Here is a 19,134-nt window from a genome sequence, read left to right as displayed (position 1 = left end):
AACGGGATACGTGGGTAAGAAATATGACAAAGGTGTGAAGTTGTGTAATTGTTGATGTATAGAAATTGAAATGGCAATGGGTGGGTCACGAGGTTAGAAGAACGGACGATAGATGGACGAAGAAAGTGCACAAATGGTACTCGAGATGATGTAAATGGATGGAAGAAAGGCCACAAGGGTGGAAGAAAACAAAAAAAATGTGTGTAATGAGATGGATGAGATTTGCTCAAACAGAAACGAATGAAAACATTTTGGAGAAGCTTTTATCCAGCAGGGATGGCGAATGGCTGTGAATGTTGATGATGATGAAAAACATTCATAGTTCATCTTTGATTACTGACACAGCAAAAAATAGTTCCAAGTGGAACCTTTCAGCATTTCTACGGAACACAGATTGTAAAACATATTATCGTAACGTATTGGTATTATCAAAAGGTAGTACTAACTGTACAGTAGCAACTCTCAAATAATTCGTTTGGTCTGTTATGTTTTTGTATTTTTTGTAACTTCAAATATTTTATTTACGCAAGAAAAAGTATTTGACATGCAATTGTTTTTTATTATTATTATTTAAACAACGTAACGATATGTTCATTTGTTTGAGTAAAATTAAGAATTTGAAAAAAGATAATAATGTATTTATAAATACCTCAGATTTAGATGTGCTGATGATTCCTAGAAATAGGATGGCGACCGCTAGGGTCGCCGTGTGCCTGATCAACATCTTGATGTTCTGCAAAAAATAAAAATTAAATATTAGTATATTATGTAAGATTTAATATGGAGATATTATCACATAGTAGTGGGCTAATGGATTCGCCGTCATAAAAACGTAAGAATTGTGAATAAGGTCGCGATCGAATTAAAACGAAATTATGCAAACAAGATTCTAATCTTAGTCTTGGTCTGTTATTATTTTACTTTCAAATTTCTTTGCAGTACCGTTATATATGTGAATAATTCCATACTAAAACAAACTAAAGTTATTCATTTCCTACATATTTCATGCATAAAGAGAAACATTTATTTGTTTTGATAAAAAGTTTTAAGTAATGTGTGAGAAATCTGTTGAATATTCGTATTATAAATAAACTGCTATGGTTTTTGTTCACTTTTCGGCATAGCATCAATTTTTTTATTAATTTTATTTAGGAGAAAAAAAAACAGCCAATCGAGGTCGTCAATTTTCAATGCACATTAACCGCATCCGATCAAAATTGATCTAAAAATTTCATTCCATTTTCCTAGGCGCAATTAAAATTAAATCTGTCGAATTTATACGAGGAGGCGTTCAACTGTTGAATTAGCTTGATTGCCACAAATGGACCTTGTAGAAAATCAAAAAAAAAACTTATTATGTTTTCAATTGTTGCACAACATCTTTTTTATAACCTTCTCAAACAATAATAGACATTGCGCAAATGTTCATATGAATATCCGCAATACTGACATGTAAATAATGAAGATGTCTTTCATCCTGTACGAAAATCTTCTTAAAAAATTCACACATTTGATTTGTACTAAAAAACAAATAAAGAATTACAGTAATTCACAATTCACACTTTATCTTTAGCTTTATATCGAACCATAAATCATTGGGTTTGATATCCAACGGCATTGATAATAAAAAGTTCATTTTGCAATATTTATTGCACTTGAAAGTAGATACATTGACATTTTTTTTATATAATAACTCGTCCATTTTAGTGCACGTTCTGTTTGTTTTAATAAATCTTTGTAAAAGCTTAAGTTGAGATAAAGCAAATAAATCGTCAGACAAATTTCTAGCAATTTTCTTGTCAGTAGCAACTTTTCTGATAAGAAAAAAAGCTTTTTTCATTATACATTAGAATCGGCCAGCTGATCCTACATAATTATATTTGTTGTATTTCAAGTATTTATTTATTTTTACATACATATTTTTACATACATATATACAAATATACCAGGAAGGCTTAACAGGTAAACACCAAATGCGCCTTCCTGGTCCACATAATTATTACATAGATACATGTAAATCTAAACAATATCTGACATATATCGTCAGATATTACAAATATCGTATTAATACGATAAATAACGATGAATAACTTTCATGTAACAATACGAATTTTATATTCGATAAATAACCACAGAGACATCTATGGTGAGCAATATGGCGACAGAAAATTGGGAAGGAAACGCCAATTTTACAGGAATCGTTTCAATGAAAATCAGAAAAATTGGCAAATTCTGATAAGAAACGATCGACCTTGACAAATCAAGGTCTGGCCAATAGCGAGACTTAGCGGGAATCGAACTCGTAACATCAAGTACGAGATAATTCAACATTCACCACTAGACCACGCTACTGGTTAAGTATAAATGATGGACTAGATATTTAGGTATTGAGAATTGTAAATAGGTTTTTGAGCTCTTTTTCCTATTATGCTGTACATTAACATTAGAATAATATAATACTATGATTACTACCAAAATTAAATTAAAATTGTAAAATAGAAAATGATCAGTATATTAGTAGCTATTAAAATAGATATAAGATATATTGGGAACATAATTTCGTAATAATAAAAAGCATTTAAAAATCAAAAAAAAATATTTTGGTATAGTATGTAACGATTAAGTTTTCTTTCAATATGACATCGAAGAAATATATTCATAACGGAAATAAATACCAAAAGCGCTTATTTTGACAGACATCCATCCGCATTCATTCTCCAAAGCCGACACAACTTTCCGGCCGTCAAAACCGCGCACAATTGACAGTCGGGAAAATTCATCCCACAGATGCAGGGACAGGATGCAAAAAAAGCAAATTTCGCACTGGCGCCCCCCAGTCTGTCGGTTTCGAATCCCACAAATATCAATGACGAATCTCGTGTGTAATAATCGCGCCAATTCCCAGCCCGACCGAGCTTGGCACACTTTGGTGCCACAACTCGAGTCAATTTCTCTCGCTCTGTGGCCGCCATTGTGGCGCTTCTTGTTGCCGATATGCCGACATGTACACAACGTGCTTCTTCGGGTTCTCATGAGCTTGTTTGGTTTCGTAATTTGAATTTCGCTGACGTAAACCGAGCCACTAGCAGTGAGTAAGTGTTTGTTAGATTCGTTGTATAGTAATGGTAGATAATTGTTTTGCAAAATTCGACAAGTACCTACTCTTGAGTAATGATGGTCGCGATATGAGCCGCCTTAACATGAAATGTGCTAAAATCAGTAGAATTCTTATTTGACGCAATCTCGGCGTTAAAATCGTACGCAGCTGAATAAATAATAAACAATGTGAGGCTGAATATTTTTTTTTTGATCCAAAAATTAACTTCAATTATTTAAAATGATTTGTAATTTATATTTAATTGTATATTATTGATAATTTCTAAAACAAGGTTTGAATAAAATATTGGTAAAAAAATAAACAGAAATGATTTTATATTTAATAATAAAAATTAAAACTAAATAATATCTTGTATATTACAAAAGCTAATACATTAGTTAGTTTATTTATTTATTAAAATCAGAAATTTTCTACATAAGTACTTAATACCATTATTACACATAATGATTATACTCAAAATATGAGTTGAAAACATTGCGACAACCCCTTCCACTCAATTCTTCCACTGCGGAAGCCGGTATAGCAGCTCCGTCATATGTAAATGTTCATCTTCCCAATTCATCAAGCAAAACTAATAGTTGATGCGCCTCAACATTGCTACAAAATGACTCAATTCAACCAGGAAGGTCGACTGCCCGACATTACATCGTCCAGTGTTGCAAAAATGTTGAGATAATTGATGCGGATTAACTATTGCGAAACTATAAAGATTTTATTCAATCTATTGAATAAACCTTTCACTGTCACTTATTTTTAATACGATAATATTAAATTATTTAAAAATGAAAATCTTTCAAAAAAATTATTACAAAACAAAATTTAAATGTTTAAATGAATTTTTACAATTTTCCAAGACAAATGTAAACACATCATAATTGAATATGTTTGATTTGTTAATTGCAAATTAAGCACACTGTTGATCCATTAAATTTTGTGTATTATATAAATATCGCGTTATCAGTTAATTTCATTTATATAATGATGGTATTAATAATATAATAATTCAAAAAGTCATTCGTCCAATATTTGTAAAATTTAACCTTGAATCAATTTAAATTTAGACAGATTTGAATATTTCGTATTATTTATATAATAATAATAAAATGGAAAGTGAGAAATAGCTTTGCATATATGTTTATTAATTTAGTCAATTGTGTATACAAAAGTGACACAACTATCATAATATTGATTTTTTTAGTATATTTTAATATATTTAAATTAAAAATAAATACATAATGGATTAACAAATGGGAGCACACCAATTAAAAACAAGGGAGTGAATAAATTTAAAGACGATCACGTTGGGGATAAGATAAAGATTATGTTTATATATGCACCTCGATAGTATACAATAGTGGATTGTGTCACAAATTTTCCGGTAATTCGGCTTAAGTGGGACTATGCAGAAACAAACACACGCACGCCCCGAAATAATTGCGAATCAAATAGCAATTATTACACAAACGCATTATGCAAAATTAAAACTTCACACAGGCGCGCATTTCTCAATTAGCAATAAGTCGTGGGAAATCGAGTGAGAATCAACAGTCAGTTAAACAATTTTCGAGATAAGAGAGTTGCGCTGAAACAGCAAAATCCACAATGGCGACACGAATTGTTACGGTTGATTCGATCAATCTCGAAAATCACGCACAATGGGTTCATTTTTAGCAATTTCATAATATGGCAAATAAAACACGTGAGCGACCCGGCATCTACTACGACCAAGACATGTATGTATGATTTAAATTACAAATGATTTAAATAACTACAAAAAATCATACTTTAATAAAACTGAAACGGTATCGAAACGTTTCCGTTACGTTTTGCCGTTTGTAAACGTCAAGTTTCGCATTCAACTATCAACGAAGACCCGTGATAATGATGATGATGTCGACTGCGGTTGTGGTGGTTGATGGTAATGATAGTCGATCGCACCTCCGCGAAATTTTTAGTTTTAATTTATTTTATGTAATATAGTGATTTTCCGAGACGAAAATCGATAGGATTATATTTCGAGTAGAAAAAAAATGCCACTTGCGCAATTTTCCATGCATATAATCAGTGAAAGCGTGGTTAAGTGCGTCGCCTACTGTTTCATAAATTACAATCGAGGCTGTTACCGCGTAAATCAAATCGCCGAAAAGCTCCAAAGCCGATTTAGAAACACCTGCTCAAATAGAAATTTCTCATTTGATAATTTTTCTCGTAGATAATTCATATTATATTTTAGAAATGACCACATTCTTTCATAAGATGAATTTGACTCGCAAACTCACTATTAATTATGAAAAAAAAAACGATTTCAAAATTGTGTGATCACAAGAAAATTAAAGAATTATATCAATCTGTATTATGTGTCATAGATTTTTTCCTCGATACTAAGATTGCAACAGAGCATTCGTTTACAATCATTATTTGAATGACTTTTATAAAAGGCATTTATATTTAATGTTTTTTTTTTTAAGTTTCTCAATTTTGCTACCTGCCTTTATCTAAATGTCTTTACCTTATCTTCAACTTAAAACCATAGTTACCTTTATTAAGTACATCAAAAATTCAAAGAATTATTACTTCATACAATTTCGATGTACATATCTACATTTAAGGAATTTTGCTTTGATAAGGTATTGTCTATATAAAATAAAGTACGAAACGAAATGTAAAATTTAACCTAAAATGATGAAGAAAATATCTTAAAAATAAAAACTTTAATTCAGTGAGGATGTCCAATACACTCCTTAAAATATAATCTGCTTTAGATCGTCTACTTTAAATAGTATTTAGTTTAAATATTATGTATTAAATGAATTATGAACATTTTTTAGAATTGTAAATGGGTTTTATTCCTATGTCATATACACTAATATTAAAATATAACAATAATATAAATTTAAAAAAATAAATAAGGAACAGAATCAGTAACTATGTTTAATAGACCTTAGAAGTATTGTGAACAATGAAATGCATTACGAAATCAAAATGAAATGTGAAGATGTCCTAAAATTAATGATTTGAATACACTAATTGTTGCGTTAGTATGGAAGGTATTTTTCATTGGTTTCCTGTTGCCTATTGGAGATTGTATGATGAAAAGATATTTGATGCGATGTTGTTTACATGTATATAATATTTAAATTTGTAAATAATATTATATACACATTGTGTAATCGATTTGACTATTCTTTTATTATCTAGTTATAAAAGATCGACAAGGAAAAGTAATTTATTCTCAAATCGAAAGATGACGACCGTGACCCTAAAATTATCTACAAAATGTATTTTCACGCTTTTTACACATAACGAAAAGTATGCGGAAAATATGAACGAGTGGGCAGACAAAAAAACCCACATCTCACGATCGTTCAATTTGCATATTTGTACTTTTGGCTCGTAACGTGAATAGTAATTACAACGAATTAAATTCAGCATTAACTCTCGAGATGGGTCGAATAGGATAATTCGCTTTCGTATCGAATACGAATATTATTTGTTGAAGTTATTAATATTGTTTTCAGCATCTTCGGCGCTGTTTGTGGCAAAACTTGACCCAGAAACGGTTAATAACGGCAAAATTGCTATTTAAGTGGTTAGTAAACGGTAAATTAATACTATTATGTATTTACGTTTAGCGCGGAATAAACGGTACTGACAAATACACAAAAGGATCAATGAACATCCATCAAAAGAACAATTATTTCAACGACACACTCACGCGATTCATATTTTATCTGCCTGCGAATATATGTATGTAATGGAACAAATGCGTTACAATTCGATATAAAGAAGTAAAAAATCATAATAATTTTAGACTATTATTATTATAGAAATTGAGATAGTTGAACTTCATCAATCAACAAAAGGTACTTATTTTGCCTTCCTATCAACGTTACATACATACGTATACCTAGTTACATATATGATATAATAATACTCGTATAATTTTAATATGAGCCATTTATATACATATGTATATAGAATAACAGTGTGGCTGTAATCATATTCAAATGCATTGTACGATGATTGAAATGACCGCCCACGGATTATCTTTCATAAAAAGTAATGCTATGAATTAGATACCGTTATAACTGGGATAAGAGGAAGGTTTTATCGATCCATTCTTCGAGTGCCACGTAACAACTTCAAAGCTCGTTATAAAGACGGACGTAACCCTACGTCTTATATGGACCGGTATAAAAAACTAGATTCGACTGAATATTTCTAACAAATTTTGAAGAAACTTGTACATAGTGCTATCGGCAATTTATCAACGCAAATAAGCGAATCGGGTCTTCAATTAGGCAATTTTCGTATATTTTTTTTTTGGCGTATTATACGTGCGTATTTATTCAATTACTAGAGCGGTACAAGATAAACAATATTAAACGATAATTTTGACAGAAACAATGAAAATTTGCCGCTGGTCTGAATTCGCACTAGTGCGATTGTAGATCAATCTAAAAATTAATTCAAAACGATTTCTTGTATGTAAAATGTTAATATGTGAAAAAATCGAATTGTACGGAAAAGTGAACACAAGTTAACTGTGATTCAAAGTAAGCTTCCACATCCGGTTGACCGAATTTTGCGATGATTTTTTCACTATGAGTTTACATATAAGTCATATTGTAATGGTGCATATATGAATACATACAGGAGTGAATTGAAACTTTTGATTTATAAAAAAATGAACCTATTTTGATCAATTAAAGATATAAAAGATAATATAAAAACATTGATTAATTGATTTCGAATGTCTCAAATAAGAATAAATTTCAAAATTTACACTTTTAGAACCAGACATGCAGTTCCTCAAAAATTTTAAGCTCATAAAAGTTCATTGAAAGTTAACAAAGGTTCACTTTGATGAGCTTTTTTTAAAGGTATTATGATTCAAAATAATTATAATTTTGATTGTTTATTTTTTAAATATCACTTTGTATTATACAGGTTCACTTTGATAAGTTAAATCTAACACGTTATGAATCTTTATACAATATAAATATGTATACTAAATATATTTTAAGCTGTTAAGTGATTAATTAAAAATGTTGACAGGTACTTACACGACAAAACTGATGGTAAACGAACGACAATATACATGCAAGTATATCAAACGAGTAACAAATAGTACCTAGCTACCGAACAGCCCAACAACTACTGAACAACACAAACGAAGGGACAAGTGTATTTGGCAATCGTCCGAACGAAAGTCAATTGCGTGCACCAAGTGACATTGCAATACGGCACTTTCTACCTACGATGACACTCACGAAAGTGCCATCGATTGAATTTTCACAAAACGGTGACGTTCGTCCACTTTCGAGCTCGAATTCTTGACACCGACTGCCTATACTAATTCAGCCAATTCGAATCGGCGAACCGTTAAGCCCCGCCCGATAGCGAACGATAGCCGTTCACAGTTAGTCGTTATCCTTAATTTGTTCGTTGGCCTTTGTTGACAATTAACACACACACACACGACGGTTGCACAACGCCTGGAGTCCATTTGAATGGTGAAGGACGATTTGAAATGACCGGACGTCTTTACGCGCTCGTTAGGCTGCTGGGAAGATTTTCCGACGTGTGATTTTTCCACGCGTGACAAAAACATATTTGTATGTGTACAGGTCGCTCTTGACCTAGAAAATTTGACCGTGTCGCCAAGTGGCGCCCAGACGTCTGTATTAACTGCTCTACATTACTGAAATTGCGTTTACGACTCGATACGAGTGTGTTTACTTGTTCATTCAGACGAATGTGTAATAAATGTGGTCGTAATGCAATCGGAAGGGCACTGAACTTGCGCTTAAGAACTGTAAAGTTCATGTATGGAAAATGATCACTTTTTGACGTAGCACAACATCCAATCGCGATACATATACATATGGATGTATAAGCGGTTACGACGACAAGAAAAACTGTCGAAAGAAAATTGATACTATCTTTCGAATAGAAATAATATTTAACGTTTAATAGAGTAAGAGAGACGCTTTGAAACAATAACAGTTAGTTAGCTAGTGACTAACAGTCAGTGCATCTGAAATTTTGTACAAAATCCTATAAATGACCATAATATGTAAAACTCTTATCATAAATATACATTGTTTTTACTTTTTATTATCTATAACAAGATGAGGTGAGTTTTTGTTTAATTTTCATCTGTTTTTAAAAACAGCATATGTCTAAATTTATATTATGGTTAGCCCAATATCAAAGCATTATTAAAATAATGCTGATGAATCACTGCTAAGCATATATTTATGTATGTACATGCGATTGATGATTATGTTTTTTATTTAAGCTTTTGAATAATATAACTGAATATCCTAATTTATTACGTAAGACCTTATTTCAATGTCCAGCCAGATATCTCCGTAATCCTTCATTTTTTCACATTAATCCCTATTCTATGTACCAACTATTCCTATAATTCCTCTTTATAAACATAAGTAAAATATTGCTCTTCATTTACCAATATTCCCGTCGTGTTGATCCATTTTGTTGTTACTTTTCTGGCTTTAAATTTTTATTGTTTGATCATATTTATTAGTAATACATATGTACAATTTATAGTACAGTACAATATAATAGTAGATATGGGTACATTGCATTGGATATGTATGTACATTGTAGATACATACATATGTATATCCCATATATACTACTATTCAATGATTTTTATTTTACATTATTGATAGTTATTTTTAGAAACTTTTTTGGTATCAATATTACATCTGCTGTAGTGCTGATTGCTCCCGTTTTTAAAAAAAATAAATATCTATATTATTACTTACATATATGTATGTATTTGGTGCTAAGTATAAGCATAAGTTTGTGCATGTTTACCGTTAAAAAGCCCATATCGCCATGCATATAAATCCAGCACGAACTTACGCAATAATCCAATACATATTTTTATATGAACCTACAAACTCTGTTTTGTTGAGCTCTAAGTAAATTTACATTTACTGCAATTTATTTATAAGCAAACATATTGAAGTTCGTAATAATAATTCAAACAAGATTGAACTTCGGATCATATTTTAATGTTTATTTAACAGTTGTGTGAAATAATTTTATGTATAAACAGACTTCCGGTCTTCCAAATTCGGCACACAACTCTATAAAAGGAACTCGCTCCCAGTTTGAACCGTTGGCGAAGTAAATGAAACGAGAATTTCGCAACTGGAAAAAAAAACTCGACTGTGGAAATTTAAAATGCCTACAAACCGAAAATGTTAAACACATTTAAATTCGCATGAATGAAACTGTAGAGGAGCACCATAGCAAAACGAAAAGGTCAGATGAGTCAGTAAACACATCACCCACCGCATTCCAAATATCAATCAAGAAAACAGGTAGGTTCGATCACACAATCGAACAAATATGAATCATAGCGTTACTTCACAAATGACATTTCGATACATCGTAGAAAGCATTTATTCATATTTAACACACCATAGAGAACGTGAAGCAGTTACGCATCATTGAGTTACACTTGGACGAAATCGTGGCAAACCGAACCGAAAAGTGAAATTTTATATTCTCGAGTCTCTTTTATCGCATGAATAGGCGAGAGGAGCGAATTTCAACGTGGCGTAAATATTACAAAAAATCGATTCGTATTGAGAGCAGTCAGTCTCACAAGTAAGGATGTACCGGAAAACCGGCTTACGGAATTCGACCTCGTCCATGCATTTGGGTACCAGAATTGATCAGAGGCACGTCTTCGATGTCACACACACGAAAATTCCACGTGAGAAAACCCGGCTGTTAACGGGACACCCGTTTGGAGCCGATGATGAACTTTCGAATATATTACACTACCATTTTTTACCCTCAGTCGATTCATAAAAATGCATAGCACAATACAATAACTAATTTTCTACGCGACTTTTGCAATACATACATAGGTAATAGACCGGTCCACCTGATGGCTTGCAACGAATGTCGGATTAATTATACATTATGCGACAACTTTGCATTAGAACGAGGAATTCCTTATGACACCTACTTTATCAGACGCCCACTACGATATTATTATAGTTTATTAGCTGACGAGGTTTGAAATTTTCGGTAATATTTATTCGAATGTGCGAAACAGGATTGGTAAGTGAGTACATATTGCTATTTTTTTTCTCGTTTTTCAAATTAATTGTATAAATATGCACATCGTTGTCCTTGATTTTAATGTGGTTTTACTCACACCTACGTGAAGCTTTTGATAATTTATGTGCATATTAATTAAGAAAAATTGCCTATGCGTTATGAATCAATAAGTGGATTCACATATTAGATTACATATACATACATATTTACTATTTTTATTGTTTAAAATTAAACAGGTCTGCTTAAAAGCTTAACGTCAATCCAAGACAAGATTGTAGTAAAAGTATACGTCTTTAATGGATGATAGTGATTTAATTTTTATAATTATAGAAAACAAATTCAAAAACTTGAATACTATATAAAGGCAATGGTGTGTATAATAAAATAGACATAGAGTAAGACAGATGTGATTTAAAATATAAATATATATGTATATAAATATACAAAGTCCATGTCTGTCAACCAGTCTTTATATGCATTATTGATAATACTATAAAATACATGTTATATTAGAATCGACTATCATGTAGTATTATGTATATATGTACATACATACAAGTGTATGTATGTAATTAAAGATTTTACGAAGAAAAAATAAATTAAATTACAGGCCCTAAAGCTAGTCGTCTTAAATGGGAATTTGTATAGGTAAATTATATAATTTTTCTCGTAACAAGTTTGATGACCTCAAATTAATGGGCAATCACCCTCAGTGTAAGCCGACGATGTTCGTACCAACCGGTAAAATAGTTCATCGTACATATTAAGTTATTTAATGTGAAATATCGAATTAGCATTCGAACGCGAACGCGCAGTTGGCGAACCGAGAAAGAGGTAGATTTCTCAACAACGAGCACGCATTTAAAATGCAGCTGCACTCCTCCTCCATCTATCTCCCCGGCCGTTTATCAGTTCGTTGTGTATGAAATGCTAATTGCGAATTTTGCAATTAGCTATGGTTAGGTCAACCGAGCGAATCGTTCACTGTTAACCGAGCTGGAGTCAACAAACCCGAGAAAAGTGCATAATATCTACATGGACATACATACACATATTCAACACTCCCATATCACATGTAAGATGGAAATTTTACAATTAAAAAATAAATCAAAAATCGATCGTCAAGCAAGACAGTTTATATAGGCAGTTACGTAATCTTATGAATAATACACTTAATTAAATTTTAACTAACGACACGAATTCCAATGAATATTCATACATTACTTAACGACTCAAGAGCTATAAACCAATTTTAATTGTTTTACAGCTATGAATTACGTCCTCTTTGCTCAAACACAATCGATCTACCGTATGCTAAATTTTGTACTGTTTTCACTTTTCTCCATAAAACTGGTGATTTTACGCATGGAGTGAGCGTCCTTTAGTTTCCTTTCGGAGTCGCAATGCGACGCGTAATTGCATGGCTTTTCCCACATCGGAAAATCGATGTCATAAACGCACATAATGATAAGATTACAGATCGAATAAAATCAAAAGCGTGACCGTTTACAATAATAGGTATGTATATAAAATATGCAATGACAGACATAATGTAATGTTTTTACTAAGCAAAATAAAGCACGGGTACACAATTGAGTAAGTGAAATCTTATCAGTTTTGCAGAATACACATTGTACTTTATATTTAGAAACTATACTCTTACAATATATACTTTTCATGTGCATTCTAGTGGAACGTTCAATAATATTCTTAAATAGCTTTCAACAATGATATTATATTCAATAGAGAGCTACCTACATATGTATAGCAATATTATACCAATTTTAATATGAAAATTTTCGTAAGAATTGTTCCCATACATTTTTATTTTTAATATAAACGATGGTTCCATTTCATATTATTATAATATATACATGTATATTGAATAAGCGCTATAGGAAATATTTTTTTGTAAATTATGCAAGCGGTCGCCGAGTTCAAATTCGATGTTCGTCTTTGATTAGCCGCTCACGTAACTTTTAACACGTTACAAAATGGCATTGCTAAACGTGCCGCTTTGAACCGCAATCGAAAAAAATGTCGATTAGCATCCTCTTGCGTTTCGATTCGACGACAAGGAGTTCGTACTCACTGTTATAGCGAATTATTACATCGTCAGCTCTTTTATGTCAACCAATATAATACTGGCGTTCCACAGCGAATTCGTTTTGTCATTGTCGAGATGAGTTCTCACGCTACAAATACCCAAAAGAATTTATTATTCAATACCACAATTAAAATTTAGACAATGACATTGCGCTTAACGTTTAATTAACGCGTAAGAATACGGCAAACAATAATGTAAATCGCGTTGTTTTGAAATTTTAATTCAAACAAGCGGTTGATTATTACGATTTATGATTTTCACGACCAACATTCAGATTTGATCCTGCAAAATAAGAAAAGTGTTCATGTATCTTTTTGTTTTATATAAACATAATATTGGACTTGAGCCATGGCTAGTATTCAAAGTCTAAAAGCGTTCGTATACATTAAGGTCGACTTTCGAATTATACATCTTTACAGCAGCAAATCAATCACGACCAGCTCGAGTAAAAGTAGGTGAAAGTAAAAAAATAAACAAATTGGCATTGTCTTCGGATAAATTAAATTTATGCCGTAACCTTAGATCTTGCCGAAAGGTGCGTCAATGAATGCGATGAGCCGTTTTGAATTTCGTGAGACTTGCGTTGAATTGAACAATCAATATTGCAGAATTTTTAGTTTACACTAACCGAGGCGGTGACTGACGCGTCGATAGTTGCATAGTTAATTTTAAAGAAAGCATTTGTCGAATATAATAAACAATGGCGAAATTTCAGCCGCGACGGTGAATGTTGCCCGAATGTGTTAAAATTAAAATGAAATGGTGTAGGTCGAGTGCACTTTATATGCAAATGTATCAATCTCGAGGAACAGTTATGTTATGTCTATTTATGGTTCCAGTAATCGAACCAAACCGCAATGAACGTTACGGTTCTATTCCCTATAACTGTCGTGTAATTGCTAATACGCATTTTTAGAATTGTCCAGTAAGATTGTGCATTGTTGAAAAACGTATAGTTTTATGAGATTTTTTTCATTGAGGGAAAAAATACACGTTAATATGTAGGTATACCTGTATTCGTTGAATCTTTTGTCAGATGTGAATACAATAGAAAAGGGACTCCGATGTTGCTTTCAAGGTAGGAATTTTGTGTTGTAATCTGTAGATTTGAAAAGGTAAGATTCCAAAAGGAATGCACTTGTACACACAGAATTGAGATAAAATTCTATTCATTCCAATTGCTATATCAGCGTCAGATTGAAAGCTTTTTCTAGTAACATATTGTTATACAAAAGTTCATTCAGAAATTTGATAAATTATTATGTCAACTTCTTTGATAAAATATCCTATAAGAAGATTGAATCTTCACTACATCTTTTTCATCTTGTCTAATTTTTCAAATGGAATCTTTCTAACAAAAAACAACAGCATAAAGTTAAGGATAATGTCAACAGTTGATAATAAATTAATGGAAAATAGTAATCATAAAAATTTTCAATGTCTTCATTTTAATAATTTCATATATTTTTTGACCTTCTCAATTTCTAATTGCATTTATTATATAAAAAAAGACACTCCTTCCCACTTTCATTCAGCATTCAATTTTCTCTAGTAAGCATCCAGTCATAATAGCACACAAAACATTTTTTTGAATGAAATATGCATTTTTTCAATATTGCACGGAGATTCAATTCCATCGCAGAGATATTAGCATACAATGCCATCTAAAATTCCAATTACAATATGACAAAATTATTCAACGTCGAGATTTACATAGATACTTCAGTAGAAATGTAGCATTGTTGTTTAGAAATTTTATACGTGAAACATACCGTCACGAATACTAGTGTGAATTATTCGAAGATATAGGCCACGGATCGGTCGTACGAGGATATTCTTGGCGAGTAGCCATCACGGCATTTATAACGGGTGGGTGAGACCCAAAAGTTCAAGGTCCACAAAGAGGCAACATTCCAGTTGCCGTCGACCAACATCGGTATTATACTGAGGTGGTACGCCAGCAAAACCCAGATCGTCTACTTTGAACACTCATTATGTTAATGATATGTATGTACGCATGGGTAAAATCATATTACACTATTGAAAATAACACTATAATGAATGGTTAAAATCTTCCAAATTATCATTATCATTAGTACGTACATACATATATACATAAATAACAAAAACTACATACGTATGTACATATGTACATATTTTCCGAAGTACACGAAAAGACTTCTACGCACGAGTGAGCGCGAAACCCATTGATGCGATTTGTATGTGAGGCAAATATTTCGGTTTATTATCAAAAAATTAATATGAATTTTAAATTATTCATTCAAGAAAATAATACACGTGAAAAAACTTGTCGAAAGTATTGAATTGTTATAATGATAAAAAGTACGACGAACGCGCCTTCCAAAGTCGGTCACTTATAATCGTCATTATTTTTTTGCGAATCGTCAAAGAACGACGTCGCATATTTAATACATTTTTTTTCATTGTTTAATTTATAAAAAAAAGCCTTTAACGAAAATTCCGACGCGTATACATCGCGAGATCCGACACACGAGAATTTCGAATCGTTCGCTCCTTATGATGAAATGTGACTAGAATTTTAGCATGTCATTGGTATTCTTCTTCTTATTATTCTCGGTCGTGTAACACACCCAAAAATAACTAAAATAAATAAATAAATTCACGTCTTTGAAACGTGTGCGCTATGAAGTTTTGCTCGTTCGTATTGTTTGCACAAAAAGAGGGCGTTATGTATTAACGACTATGGGATTCTAAAATGTCATAACAATAGGGAAAATATAGTTATTTTTTGCGATTTCTAATCTAGCGAAAATAATGCGGGGAGATTCACAGAGCGATTTGCGTGCGAAAACTATTTATATTTGACTTCATAATTCATATTTAATTGACGATACTACAGACGTTCGACAAAAGGACGAATTTTAGATTTTCAGTTATGTTTTTTACGGTATGTTTTTTTCACATAACGCTAATGAGTAAGAGTAATTATTTACAGTTAGTTAACAATCGCATAATTTTCGCATTAAGTTCGCGCTCATAAAAAAAAACACACACAGATAAACGGTATTAGTTACGCGTTCACATCATTCGTCAAAAAGAGAAAGCTTCAAATTTAGAATTATAGCTGTTTAAGAATTTTTAATATTTACAATGAAAAAAAAACAAGTTCAATTTACAATACATCAATTGAGATACGATCTTATATATACAGGTAAGTGTGTGTCACTATGCGTTATTATTATTAATAAAATACGATTTGGAAATGTTATGACGATTAATTATTAAGGTATTCGTAGCCCAAAGCGTTTTCATAAAATGGAACATGAATGTCGATAGTGATCGCCAAGAGTTGCCGCAACCTCCATAGCACATTTCAAATGGACGCATAGAAATTTTATGCTTATTACTCTATGACCCGGAGAAGAAAGTAGACAAATGTGTTACTTAAATGCTTAGTCTTAAAATAATTCCGATGATATGCACATACATACATACATACATATTACGTGTCGATTAAAACGTGCAGAATATGACGATACTGTCTATGTATATATGTATATGTAGGTACAAGAAACACGGTATGTGAGTCACGAATCGTGATTGTGATCGTAATTATACAAAGTTATTCGAATATCTTTCATATCCTGGAAACTAATGAACTTGAACGTATGCCGTGATACTTTTTGGTCGCAATCTTTCGTATGAAATAAACCGAAAACCGGCCCTGGCCTAAATGAGAATTTCAAGAAACCTGATTTGCCAGTCTCGTACTACATACATCGCTTCATCGGCTGAAGTTGAGGATCATCGGCGATGATTCGGCTGTACTCACAGCGGTTAAGGTGTGGCAAATATTTTAATTATTAAAGCAATATCATGCAGAAGTGATATATCAGACTTTCCCGCGAAGTATTTAAAATGGGTACTTTCAAAGTTGATCAATTTATCAACAAACTACATATCTACAAGCTCTTTAAATAGCCTATACATTTTATACTATACTATACTATTAAATTGATATTCTAATTTCTAATGGAGCTAGAAAAAATCAAATACATCAAAATTCTGATTGAAATATTCATACATATACAAACATACCTACACAAATCCTAAACAAGGTAAAATTTTATTTCTACTCAATTCAAATCTGGAATCCTTACATTATCACAAAAAATCTTATGCGTATCATATTACATACATACATACATATATATTTCTTCGACAATTAAAAGATTATGTCAAATACATGCTGGATTTTAATTACAGAATAGTACATTCAAGTATGTTTTAACTATATATGTAACTATAATTTGAAATATTATGTGGTCGTAAAATTGAATATTAATACTTTTCTAGACGAATCTTTTTTTACAATCATTTTTATGAGAAAAAAAAAAGGGGAAAATCCTGCTTATAAAATTCTCTAAAAAATGACATGATGATATGAAATCATTTTAACCAAAAGACGCAATGCAAAATTTTAAGGCAAAGATTTAATTGAGATGTAAACATAATTTTAAAGTGGATACAGGCTTTTTATACGGCCATGACATTTAGTCACTCAGACAATGACCTATTTCACTAGAGTCCCTCACTAAAAAGCCGCACTTGTGTAGTTACGTCCCCGGAGATATAATATAATACATGCATTGTATACTACAGTCACAAACTTGGAAAGCGAGGAAATGTTTTATTTATAGCAAGATGACGCGCTCAAAGGACGAGACATCCTGCTGTAGTACACAATACGACGGACAGCTCAGGTAAACACGCGCCCGTGAACCGACTCACCTGTGCGATATCCTCGACAGTCCCAAAGAACGAGGGGTGAGGATGGAATGAGTTTGTAGCACCAAGCACGAAACAACAACAAGCAACTGGTTATTAAAATTTCCCCCCCAGGTGAAATTAGCACCCTGTCCTAGATGGGAACCATACAGAAGCACACTGGTCGGATTAAAACTCGCAATACACCATTCCGTCGGTGGTGTTTTGTTGTCGGTAACCGTTTTCGGAATGAGGGAGGTTCGCCCTCGATTTCGTGGGAGCTTGCGGAGCTCCTCTCGGCGGCGATGCCACCTCAACACTGGCCGAGTGGCCGCACAGGTACGTACTGAAGTCTTTCTATAATAACCTGTATACGACAGGTAAGCGAGTGCCGGCTGTGCGTGCCGGTGCGCCTACAAACGTACACACACTCCTACGTCTGTACAATCGGCCCAAGAAGAAGAACAAGAACGGTTTTGAGGATGAATAGGCCGTCCCAGTATAGTGAAGATATGTAAAAAAACTACTGAGGATATCTTATAACTAGAGGTAGGATAGTCACAGTGCTATCCATTGTTCGGCAAACCTTTAACAATGCATTTACAACCTTTGAACAATACACGGCCCCCTCAGGCTCCGGTGACTACAGTTATAACCCATTCTACTGTTTCCGACATTTTAAAAATCCTTTCTTTTGACAATCTTTCTGTCAGGCGACGACATACTGATGCTATATTCTTCTTTAAGCTCATAAATGGTTTCCTTGATTGTTCTGATTTACTGAATAAGGTTAATTTCAGAATCCCAGTTCGGTACTCAAGACGCGTTGCACTCTTTTCACTTGATCCTTTCAATACTAATTCCCAAAAATATTTTTATCTGCAGCGCGTTTATCGTATGTTTAACGGAGAGCTGAATGAGGTTGATCTATTTGGTATTTCCCTACATCAATTTAGGTCTAACATCAAGAGAATCTTGACCGATTGATTCATTTCTTCTCCTATTCTATTTTTCCAATATTTCCAATATTTTTATATTTTCGTTTAGC

At 32.4% G+C, this 19,134-nt stretch overlaps 1 protein-coding gene across 1 annotated transcript in view; it reads right to left on the bottom strand.

Annotated features, from left to right (window-relative positions):
• uif (sushi, von Willebrand factor type A, EGF and pentraxin domain-containing protein uif) overlaps positions 1-18,434 on the bottom strand; it is a 67,274-nt gene extending 48,840 nt beyond the window's left edge. Inside the window, exons 1-2 of the mRNA XM_077432155.1 lie at positions 18,111-18,434; positions 650-733 (exon numbers count right to left, since the gene is read on the bottom strand). Coding sequence (XP_077288281.1) covers positions 650-724 — 75 coding nt within the window. The 5' untranslated portion in view covers positions 725-733; positions 18,111-18,434. The remainder of the gene's footprint in view (positions 1-649; positions 734-18,110) is intronic.
• Between the last annotated feature and the right edge of the window lie 700 nt (positions 18,435-19,134).

Source organism: Arctopsyche grandis, chromosome 6, assembly GCF_051622035.1.
Source record: "Arctopsyche grandis isolate Sample6627 chromosome 6, ASM5162203v2, whole genome shotgun sequence".
Classification (NCBI taxonomy): domain Eukaryota; kingdom Metazoa; phylum Arthropoda; class Insecta; order Trichoptera; family Hydropsychidae; genus Arctopsyche; species Arctopsyche grandis.
The sequence above is the reverse complement of the archived record's forward strand: the minus strand, read 5'-3'. Positions and strand labels throughout refer to the sequence as shown.